Here is a 12,419-nt window from a genome sequence, read left to right on the forward strand (position 1 = left end):
AGAGGCTATAGGAGAGACATTTGATATCCTGCTACCTAAGGGTGCCACCACAATAACCATAGATGAAGCACAACTCGCTTATGACATGAATCCCAGTAAGTGCAAGATACTAATCAACGAAGAATGGTTTAAAACAATAAGAGCCCCCAGCACTATGCTAGGCAAAAAGACCCACAAATGCAAGTTCAATGATGAGTACGGGAACATGGTCACTCTGCTCAATTGGGTCATGGGGCTTCCCCAGTCTAACCTATTTGAGGAATGGATGTTCTATTTTACCAAGCAGGTCTTCAATGGGCAGGCTAAGTTTGACTGGGCTTAGATCATTAGCGACAACATTCACACGCAGCTAGTTGAGCTCGAGGAGAAGAGATACTTCACAATGACCACCTTCTTAGTCTATATGTTTGCTAGGCATTAGCAGCTGCCAGGGTTGATCAAAAAGGGTGAGATTGGGAATGGGCCGAATCAGGTAAAGGTATATGACTGCTACCCCCAACAACACTATTATAACATAGCTCAAAGGGAGAAAACCAACGTTGCCTTTGCAATTGGTCAGTATGAGCACGTGAATGATGCATTCACAATGCGCATGGTTAGGATGATGCAGGGGGATTACAGATAACGTTGTCAAAACAAGCTACCGCTCTCATATGGAAATACGGGGTGTGGTTCATTCAGTTCCCTCGCTTTTCCTATATCAGAATCTCGAGCTTCAAAGGAGCACCATACCGGCTTCTCCGTTAGCCATCAGACAGAATGGTCCTCATGGAGGTTGCAAAACAAGCGCACCTAACAAGCAACATACTCAGAGAAAAGAAGCAGTCGGGGTTCACATTCCCAATGGTCATAGGCAAGAATGATGTGCACTTCAAGAATTTTGTGCAGGCTGAAAAATCCATCGATGAACTAGCATCACACGGCTTGCAAGAGCATCTTCCCAGGAAATACTTTGACCCTGCTGGGCTAGGAAAGAAGGCCTGTGGCAGGCGTTACAGCACTAAGGCATCCATAGAGGACTACTAGGCTAACTGCCTAAATGACTTTGAAGTCTGCCGGCGTGAATACTCAAGGTTAAATGTTCAACAAATGAGAAATTTTGAGTACCGCCACGTCTCGGATCAGGTGGTTGATTATGGAGATTGCCTGCAGACCCAGGATTATGAGGTAGTCAAAGACCTCCCACCCGCCATTAACTGGGCTCAGGACCCGATCACGGACTTGGAGGCCATCATGGAAGGTCCTAGAAGATATACCGATAACTGGCTATCCCAGCAGATAGAAAGGCTAACTCACGAAGGGACTCACTTCACCTATAATCTGATGGGCAATCTTGATTCCCAATCTTCAGAGGATGAAGGAGCGTCAAGTGAGCCAAGGGAAGAAGAGGCTGAAAAACCTGAGAAGAAAAAAAAGAAGGCAAAGGCTAGTAAGGGAACCCGAACATCAAAGAGAACAAGAAGGGAAAAGATACCAATTAGGAGGCAAGAAGTTACTACCTTGTCCAAGGATCCCAGTTTGGATGATAATATAGTCGAGCTTGATCATCTACCAACCCCACCTTCACAGAATGATCCAATTGCACCAAAGACGAATGATCCACGGACGCAAAGTGAGCAAGAAACAGATACACGGATCATTAGCTTGGAGGGACCTGAAAATCAAGTCGAAGATGGAGAAATTGTGCGAGATCAAGGGACTGACAAACAAGAGCCCATGCAAGGATGCAGGCTCAAGGCACACCAAGAAGAAGGTGATACCAAGGGTAGTACCACAGTTGAGAGAGAAAAGGAAGAAGATAGAACCCAAGAACTCAGTAAGACTGAAGAGCAACCTCTATTAGAATCTGCACAACAGTTTCTCAGTGAAGTGGGAGAAAACTGTGAGTAAAGGAACAGATACTGCACCCAATCCTCCTTCTACATCTGATCAGCCGCGTATAGGCAATCAATCAGCTGAGACATCCAAAGGACAAAGTGCGGATTTGGTGGTTACATCAAGACAAACCATCCCTCATGACTGGTTGATAGCCCGGGCAAAACGGAAAGCAGTTGTCAAGCCGCCAATCAACTTGGAAGACATATTCTCTCGGATAGGAGAAGCACAAGCCAAAGGAAAGAAGAAGCCAAAAACTTACCCCAGGATCACCAAGGACGAGCAAAGGAATCGAACGATTCATATTGGTGCTCCGCCCACAGACAAACCAGCAGATCAGGTCACATTGGCTGACTATAGCTTCACATTCGTCCCGATAGGGAGAGCGACCAAAGAGAAGGAGAGAGAAGAATTCAAGGATTTTGTGCAGAATATGCTCTGGCAACTAGATGAAATAACCACTGAAAGAGATATGTATCGAGCTCGTGTTGAGCAACCCGAGGGATACGTAGATCACTTGTTAAGACCGTTGCAACACACTGTTGAGTCCTATAGTCCCCCATTGGCATTGGCACAAAAAACTACAGTTGAGTTTAAAGGAGTGCGTGACATCGCCAAAGCAATCAGGGAATGGATAGAGGAGATCACAAGAATGGAGGGCACGGTGATTAGCCACTTGGTTGATTATAGGCGGAATGCAGACAAAATCATCCAAAGGGTCGAGTCCCTAAAAGATGACATTGGAAAGAAACGGGAGATAACTGGCAAGCTTTTTCTGATCATGAGAGCTTTATTTTGGACCCGCTCAAACATTCCAAATGCGCAGCAAATCTTCGAGCCTTATGGTTTCAGTATTTTTGAAGATTGGTTCCGAGCTATATCAATGAAGCATGATGTCTTAAACAACCTCAATGATGACTGGGAAAGTAGCGAGGCAACTCTACTCTATCTTGAGTAGTGCTCAACGAAACTCTTGAAGGCTCTAATCGACGGCTAGAGACCAGACATGGATCCGAGTGAATTCAAACTTTTTTGGGAAGGCCAGATAAAAAAAGGAGGTGCATACACTGTTAATGATTTAACATGTGCCAGCAAATTCCAAGCAGCTATGCGAGAGTATGGGACTGAAGGAGCTGACTGGAACCAAGTGGTAGGAAGGTGGATAATCACTGCAAGGACACTACTTACCAGATGCTATATCCGCCTATGCCTCCTCTCGATCTGGTGAAGGTTGTTGAAGTATTTGATAGAAACCTTGGAGTTCATACCATTAAGGATTGATTGATTGTCACTCCCCCTGCATGGTTAATCTAAACCCAATTAAATGCTTAATATCAAATGGATGGATGTAAAAGTTCTACATTTTATGTTTAATAGCATGAAAATCTAACTCTCCTTGAAGATTGCATTAGATTTTACATAATTGTGCTTTATTAGCTGGTAAAGTTAAATCTGTTTTTTTGAACGTTTCAGTCAATTTTCCTGAATATGCTCTCTTAGGTAGATTAATTAGCTGCTTTATCCCTCTTTTCCCCTCTTTTTTCCCTTTTTCTATCAGAAAGTTGAAGTCCAAAACAGCATCATATTAAAGACAAATTTGATGAAGTCAAGGCTATAGAGTCTTAGGGAACCCATACAACCAAAACTGATTTTATCTAACCACGTAAATCCCCTTTGTGCTTCCAGCAAAACACATCAAACAACTGAGTTATCCTGCAGTCATGAACTAATAGTTGGAACCTTGAGGTCATCCCCGTTGATCAATTAAAAACAGCATTAGGGATCCCTTATTTAAAGAGAGGATAGAATACTCAGTAAAATAATTCTATTTTGCGTTGGCCGGATATAGTTGTAGCAATACGATTTTAGCCACGTCAACAGAATTGGCGCTATAAGGAGGGCCCAAGCTGGATAGAATCGGATCCTTCTCTCTAAAGAGGTTCGAAAGGGTTTTAAGATCCACCCTTGAACGAGAAAGATTTGTTGGATTTCAGTTCTACAAACGTAAAAATTCTCGCAAGGTTGCAGACCCAAGCGAACCCAGTAAGTCAAACCAACAATTTGTTGTCCCAGTGAACGCTGTTCACATAGTCCCAATTGTTACCGCTCAGACAGCCCCTCTAGTTCCACCTGTTCAGGGACAAATGGCCCAACAACAACCTGCTCCAAATCGCTCGACTTGGTTGGTTGACAACCCGTCCCCATTGGTCTTCACAGATTACCATGATATGCCTAAGAGCCCGGATAAGTTATGTTTCGTCTTTCATCCAAATGACTTAAACAAAACCATGGAAGAACATATAAAGATATGTGAGGATGCTCTCCGCAATAGGCGGATTGAATATGCAGATGTTGCATGTAGGCTTTTCTCTTACTCCTTAGGAGGAGACGCTTTTTACTAGTTTATCCACCTACCAATATCTTCTATTGACTCCTGGGAAAAGCTGAAAATAGCCTTCACTGGCAAATATGGGATCCCCATCACGCCCACAGAGCTGTACAGCTAGTTACAAATCTGCCTTCACAAAGCGGGATGGTATGGGGCATCACCAGAGAAAGCATCCTAATATAGAATCTGTAGCATCACTAGTGAAAAATTATGTAGCAGCAAGTTTCTGTGGAAACCCAAGCCATTAAAAAGTCCACAATGCAGAATCTAAAAACACCAACAAAGGACTAACCTAGGCTTAGATGCGTTCCTTGGCAGTACTTGATTACCCATTTTCTCTTATAACCAATGGTCAGAGATTCCAAGGAAAAGGTCATAGAATTGGTGATACTGAATTATGCATGGCATCCAGACTAGATTTAAAGCCATCCCTTAGTCCCCATACATCAGTTACAGACTCTCTTCAGAAATCCTCCATGTGGAAGGAATAGGCATAACAACATATGATATTTGTCAAGCACAAAGAGGAATAGAGAGAAAGAAGGATTGTTGTTGTAGTAGAAAACAACTTTCATGGATACAAGTCTCTAGTATCCAAGGCTACAAGAATACCAACTATAGCATAAGAGGACTAGAGCAAGAGTCCAACGTAAATTGAAGGTGGAATCAATTCTCAAAACCCATGTTTCCAAGTATGGCTTGGATGAAGCAGTAAAGTGACTAGTTGCCTGCACCTAATGGCACATAATCTTTAGCAATCTTGATCCCACAAACCTAATAATTGTTATATTATCTGTCTTCTATCTATAGAAATCATTTTCTCCTATTGAATTTATACCAAGCAATTTCTCAAATAAAGATATATTTTACTGTCATGTTTGGTATGCATTGTCATGTACATTATTATTACATGTATTTAATTTACCAGTTATAGTGGTAAACATTTTGGCGTCATTGCCTTAAAAGAAATCGGGTCAGCTTTGAGTGATTCATGTCCATAGATCCCATCAAAGGTGAGAAGAGGCCACAAGGTGGTCAAGACCAAGCGATTAGGTGATCTGCCGACCCTCGACCGGAGGGAGCAAAGAGACAAGTCGAAGCCTGGAAGTACTCGGAGTGTTGGGACGCTGGAGGTGAACGTGTAGAGGACGCACGTGTGTTTGAGAGTGCAAGGAAAGCACCGGTACGTAGCGGTCGGAACAGTTCACTTAAGTCCGACACACCTGGAAGTACTCGAAGTGTTGGGGACGCTGAAGGTTCACGTGTAGAGGACGCCTGCGTGGCCAAGAGTGCAGGGAAAGCACCGGAACGTAGCGATTGAAAAATTCCACCCAGGTCCGGCACACAAGGCGAATACACACGTACCTTTCAAGTGAAAACAATGTTGAACAACAAAGACAAGCAAAAATTGCCGAAGTTCACGGGAGACGGGACGGAGGACACGGTATAGCATTGCAAAACATGCGTAACCATTTGGGAGACAAATGGCCAAGACGACAGGGACTACTGGCTGAAGGCATTTCCCGCCACCCTTCAAGGGATCGCCATTGACTGGTACACAGACCTCGACGCCCAGCGCAAAACGAGATGGAGTGATCTGAAGAGGGCGTTCCAAGAGGAATTCAAACTCTTGAGGGATGATAATGAGATCGTGGCCGAAATCTATAATACTAAGCAAGGAAAAAATCAGAGTGTACGCGCTTACAACTGTAGGCTTAAAGAACTGTTGAACAAGATGTAAAACCAGCCAGCCGATGGGTTGAAGAAGAGGTGGTTCACAGAGGGATTGATACCCTCACTGCGCAAGAAGATGAAAGTAGTCCCTCCGTCCTCATACGGTGATGCGTACAATCGAGCGATGGACATTGAGAGTGAAAAAGAAACCTCCTCTCGAGAGAAGAGGAAGACCGACGATGACGAGAGCACCAAAGGTAGCAATGACGAAGAATCCAAAACCGTACAAGCCCTTCGACGAGATATGTTGAGAATGATGAAAGAGTTGAAGGCTAAGAAAGGAACCAGCAATGAAGGTAATGAACTATGGTGTATTGAGTGCAAAAGGGAGGGGCACACAAAAGGTAATTGTCCTAGAAATATGTTTTGTGAAATTTGCCAAGTGCTAGCGCATTCAATCAAGGAGATAATACAATTTGAAGATGAGAAGTACACAAGTACTCTTCACACAGGGAGAGTCCAGCCCATCGAAATCACACAATGTATCGCCAAGTGGTTATGGAAATCAACGAGGACGAAACCAAATACAGTACGACTCCAGAGGAGGTCCTATCATACAATGCCGACAATGTAGTGAATGGGGACACTTTGCAAGAGACTGCCATAACAAGAAAGACAACATACAATTATTGTGCAAATGGTGTGGACCAGGTGACCATGAAGACACCAACTGCCCGAATCAGAAGGGTATTAATATACTGGACATGGAGGAACAAGAGGCCGCAGTTTTAGCAATCACAAGAGCACAAACAAAGAAGGCGATGTATTCAAACTCTGGTACGGAAAAGGAACAAGACGAAGTAGAACAAGTGTCGGCAAAGGAACGAACAACTTCCAATGGAACTGCAAGTATGTCATTGCGGGAGTCAAAGAAGAACATCGTCCGGCAGGTGCTACAAACAACCGTACCCATCAAGGTGGCAGACCTTCTTCAAACTATGCCGCAACTGAGAATGGCAATTGCCAATACAGTCAATGACGACATAGTTACCCAGAAACAATGTAAGCCACACGAGGAGGAACTGACAAGAAAACCATCACCCGAAGGGGATGAGTCCAGTGATCCAATATTGCTGATGGTGAGCATCGGGAGGAAGTCGGCGGTTGTCGAGATGGAAATAATGGGGAGTAAGTTGACAAACACCATTGTCGATGGAGGCTCGGGAGTAAACGTACTACCAAAAGACACGTGGAAATGTTGGGGAAAGCAGAATCTTTGGCCGCCAAGCTTCCACTTGGTAGGTGTCGACAAACACGACATTCGGCCGTTGGGAACATTGATGGCACAAAAAGTAATGATTGGGACACAAAAAAATTTCTTGGACTTTGTAGTCATCTGGTTACAGAAGAAGGCGTACGATGCACTCCTCGGGAGGGGATGGTTGATTACTGCCATGGCAAATCATAATTGGAAGCGAAACACACTCTCGATCGAGAGTGATGGGAGGAAGCATCTCATTGACTTGAGGAACTAGGTGGTGAGTGAAGAACTGGCACCCTCGGACTCTAAGTATGAGGGTGGAGAGTTAGGTATGGACGGAGGAAGGAAAGGCATGAAACCCAACGATAAAGGGGTGCTCAAACTAGAAGATTTCTCTGAGGATGAGACAGGTTCTCTTAATGGATTATTTCACTGGCAGATGGAGGATTATGAAGTCTTCCACCCCGACTGCAACATGCTACAAATTGGCCAAATTGAGGAAGTACAAAGTCCGTCGTACGATATTCATCTGTGCACATCCGGCATTGGTGTGTCTGGGTTGTAGGAACAATTGCCAAGTGAGCCTGTACCGTATGAACAGAGGTTGCCGAGTGGGAATGGCGAAGTATCTAAGGTGTACGAAGAAGATTCATAGGGCAACGATCTAAAATTGGATGTTGTAGAGCCTGGTGGAGATGCCCCGAAGAAGTTAATACTATACGCTAAACGGTTCACATCAGCCGAAAGTAATTCAGTCGTACGGTTCAGAGCAGACAAGAGCATGTTGGCTCTCGAGAGTCCAGGTTGCGTCGACGTGATGAGGTTACCACACGAGGCTAAGAGCCCCAACTACATTGTACAAACTAGAGAAGCCGAGTGCTGGAAATCCGTACGATCAAGGGAGAGTCGGGGAAGCAGACTTGACAGCAAGACAAAATCAAGAGAGGGAAGGAACATTCCCATCCAGCCACAGGAGAAATCAAATCCATACGGTGCAGGTGAAGAAGCCCATATGGAAGGAGAACAAGTCAAAAAACACAATACCCGTACAGGAGAATGCACCTTGATCAAAATTTTGACTTCATTGGCCTCGTTCTTGACGTCTTAAAAAAGTAGAAAATTGATGCACGCCATGGAGTTTCATGTGGGTTTGAAGGTTGTAATTTGGTGTTGGCCCCGGGACCCTGCGAGGGGCGTTGCCCCCAGACCCCCACAAGGGGCGCTACCCCTTGACCCCGTTGGGGGCGTTGCTCCAAATCCCCATTTGATTTGGCAGGTACACTACAAGTTGGGGGTGTCCAGTCGAAGTCACTATCTATCGTTAGTCTTTCTGAATATCACTTGATGTTTGCTTGTCGTCTGGAAGACGACTTTTTCTTTGGGGGGGGATGATGTTGTCAGCATAAATTGCCTATTGTTATGTTTGATAATATTTGTTATCTGGCAACGTATTAATTAATTGTATGGAGTGGGTTGTCAATCTCGAGTAGTTATGTGTCGGTTGGTTCCTCCCGGCAACCGTCAGATCCTTTAAATATGTCGTGTACTGCCAAGGAAGGGGCATGGTATTGTCAAATCTATTGTAATCCTTGGCCGACCATCTTTGGTCTCTTCTCTGTAATAATTGAATGTGCGAATAAAGATATATTTTACTGCCGTGTCTGGTATGCATTGTCATGTACATTATTATTTTCTGTATTTAATTTACCAGTTGTAGCGGTAAACATGCATCACACTTTCTCAACTTTGATTTCGTGGATGTAACTAAAGGTACCCTTATGTGATACAAAACATAACTATATATAATATAATTGTACATATAGAAATAGACTTTCTAATATGGGAAATGGTGTTTGCATCCTTGTTCAAGTCATAGTTCTCTTCCTGTTTGCACATACAATTGACTTTGTCCAGCACACAAGAGATCAAAGGCCTAAGGGCCTTGATCACATCAAAGATTTCTGTAGTAACATCTTCCTCAATAAAGAATGAAAATGGCAACTTAAAACTAAAACAAAATATAATGTTTTACATGAAACTTTGAAAATATGCACTTACCAGCAAATGAGAGAAGTCAAGCTCCTTGTGCGTTACGGCAAATTCAATGTCAAATGGTGCAATCTGAATTTATCATCAAGCTAAACTGATTCAAAGAGTCTTTGTAAAAAGAAATTCCAATATAATATGATTCATATTGAAACATCCAGATTATGTAAATAGAAAGTTGACATATAAAATGGAGCATTAAATGTCATAGCAACACAAGGTTGGTATACTACCTGTTCTCTTAATATCAATAAATGTTTTATAAGGAAAAGTTGCCCATCCATTTGTGAGGCCTTCCTTTCTATCACCTTACTTGCACGCTACAATAAAACCAGAATATTATATTTAATTTCAATCAAAAGATACAAATAAGCAGCATGCTAACAGCTCATCAAAAGAATGCTGTGTCAATTCAATATCTTGTGCATAACATCAATATTTGATCTTTCAGTTAATTCTTATATTACCAAATTCACAACTGGTTCTAAAAAGAAATTAGATAATACTTACGATATCATTAAACCTGATATATTCTATATTTCAATATCCATAAGAAAAAAGACAGTTCTCAAGTCATCCTGAAAACTCCATATATCCTGATTCCTAACCTATTCTGTTCTATTTCTTGTTATAGTCCCAAGTTCCAACAGTTAAGTCAATCAAGTGCCAGGAGTTGACCCCAAGAACGATTGAGCCTTTTCTTTAGATTACCCGCTGACTGACTTTACACAACATCTTGGGACAATACTTTTAGATGCAGAAATTGTAGATTGGTCTTTTTTATGTATTATGTAATGTCCCCTACTAGGTTTAGACCTGTTATAACCATAATTAATCTATTTCTATGTACTTATGACTGGAACTAACTTGATTAAGAGACAAGTCTATCCCAATGTGAATCAAATCTGTGATATTCTCTCTTCCTTAGTCTATCAAGTACTTGCTAATTTACCATACTAGATAATTAATCTTATTCTGATTCATTATAAAATATTTACATATTTATTAATAACTAGTTATATGAATTATTATGCATTACTGCAGAACAGTTTCTAAATGATATTATAATAATTATAATTATTATATTAATATCTATTATTATATTAATATCTATATTTATATTAATATTAAATTCTGCATATGATCATTATCGGGCTTCAAATCTTGATCATCATATTGAGCACATCACTGTGCATGCCACCAAGAAGAGAATACTGCCAATAACTTAATGACAGTTCTGATCTGATCTGGACAATCTTGCTGACAATTATTATATAGATAAATATATTATCCTTGTCTAACTGGAATATAAATAAATAAAGGAATTAAATTATATTATCAAATATTTATGTATTTTGTAATTACTGAATATATAACTTAATAATACCATCACTGCCTAAAAAGCAAAAATTATATTTAGTGGAGTGTAAGGGCAGACAGATCTGACAAATGTCAGATCTGGTCTGCCACTATATAAGAAATTAAGAATGACTGTCATACGTGTTGCAGTCTTATTTAAGTTCTGCATTTAAACATTATTAGACTTCATATATTAAGCATACGTGTTCAGCCTAACTCCCTTTCCCTATGATCTTCAAATGTTATTTATACGTTGGTGTCTATGTAGCAAGAAGCATCATTTTGTAAGAGATGCACCTTTTTCCAAGTGAAGCGATTACTACTAAGAATCTGCCTTTGATGTAGCGTGAACAAGTTTGCCTTGAAGGGGAAAAATAATAATAATGGAAAAAAAATTGGAAAAAATGAGGAGCTCTGCACATCGGCATCCACACCTCGGCGATCATCATTCTCATCAGGGCAAGAGCTGCAACGTGGTTGGCAGGCCTCCATCCGGCAGGGAAACGTCTTCACAAAACCATTTGTGGCAATTGGTAAAGGGCAGAAGAGCTGCTAGGGCAGAGAAGAGGGAGGCTAGGGTTTCTCTGGAACGGTCAAATATATATGGGCGATCCCCATCACCTCGCGAATCCCTGGCTGTGCCACCAATGCAAATCGCATACCACTGGGATTTCGAGCAAATACTTCTGGTCCTAGACATCCCCTTCGAAAGCTACAGCATTTATCTCGCCCACATACCTATCGCGCGGAGGGTTGTAGAAGACCTGCCATGGATGGAGGAAGGGCAATGCCATATCATGGCCCCAATTTAGTCAATTTAAAGCCAGCTTCGAAGCTGGGGAACTCGCTCCACCATGAGAGCAAGAGTGCTATAAAAGTGACAAGGAGCGAGGGTGCCCTAGCAGTGATAAACCCCAACCCGGATTGCATCAAAATTTCGAATCCCAGGGAAGCCATGGACTTAGGCAACCATTGCAGAGGGCACGGGCTCTTTGCAAAATGGGGAGGGAATAATTAACCTCTCACCAGAATAGTTGAATTGTGGAAAACAACATTCCACGGTCAGGTAAGTATCACTACCCTAGCTAATAATTTTTTGTACATTGAATGCCACAAAAAATCTCTAAAAGCCAAGCTATTGCATGAAGAATATGTTTTTTACAAAGGTGCAAATTTCAATTTCATTGAATGGCAACCTAAATTTGATGCTAATAGATATGAATTCAAAACAGTATCGAAATGGGTAGAAATTCATAATGTTCTTGTTGAATTAATGCATGCCAAAATTCTTATAGAAATTGGGGATAAATTGGGCAAATTCATAGCCATAAAGAAAAACTGGTCAGATAAATCTGATATAAAATTGTTAATAGAAGTAAATAAGGGCATGGAAAACCTAAAAAACATAACCCTAGAAACAAGATGGTAATTACACCCTAAAACCGGTATGGTATATTGGCCCGGTATCTGAAGATTTAGCATTCTGCAAAAGGTCGAACCCTAATTTACAGAAGTCTCGAGAAAAGGCAAGAGATAACCACAGAGCTCCAAAAGACATAATAAATATTCAATTTAATAATGACAAGGGCAGCTTTATTATAAACACTGGTCAGCAAGAGAATGTTAATATCCCAACCCCACCTCCTTCGCCGGTCTTGAGTAACAGTCCAGACAGAGCCGATAACAACAACGAAACTCTTGTTTATGATAATGAGGATCAAATCCAAGCAGAATTGAACAATGTTATAGAAAACTTAATGGTGAAACTAGCTGAAGAATTTGTCGAGGAGGTACTCATTGATACTCCGACAAATA

At 41.7% G+C, this 12,419-nt stretch overlaps 1 protein-coding gene across 7 annotated transcripts in view; it reads right to left on the reverse strand.

Annotated features, from left to right (window-relative positions):
* The window catches only part of LOC131072078 (conserved oligomeric Golgi complex subunit 3), a 194,962-nt gene that overhangs the window by 80,622 nt on the left and 101,921 nt on the right, over nucleotides 1-12,419 (reverse strand). For all 7 annotated transcript variants that reach the window (XM_058008104.2, XM_058008105.2, XM_058008106.2 and 4 more), the window contains 2 exons: nucleotides 9,479-9,565; nucleotides 9,258-9,320 (listed from right to left, as the gene is read on the reverse strand). In XM_058008104.2, coding sequence (XP_057864087.2) covers nucleotides 9,258-9,320; nucleotides 9,479-9,565 — 150 coding nt within the window. The remainder of the gene's footprint in view (nucleotides 1-9,257; nucleotides 9,321-9,478; nucleotides 9,566-12,419) is intronic.

This window comes from Cryptomeria japonica, chromosome 3 (assembly GCF_030272615.1).
Source record: "Cryptomeria japonica chromosome 3, Sugi_1.0, whole genome shotgun sequence".
Lineage (NCBI taxonomy): Eukaryota > Viridiplantae > Streptophyta > Pinopsida > Cupressales > Cupressaceae > Cryptomeria > Cryptomeria japonica.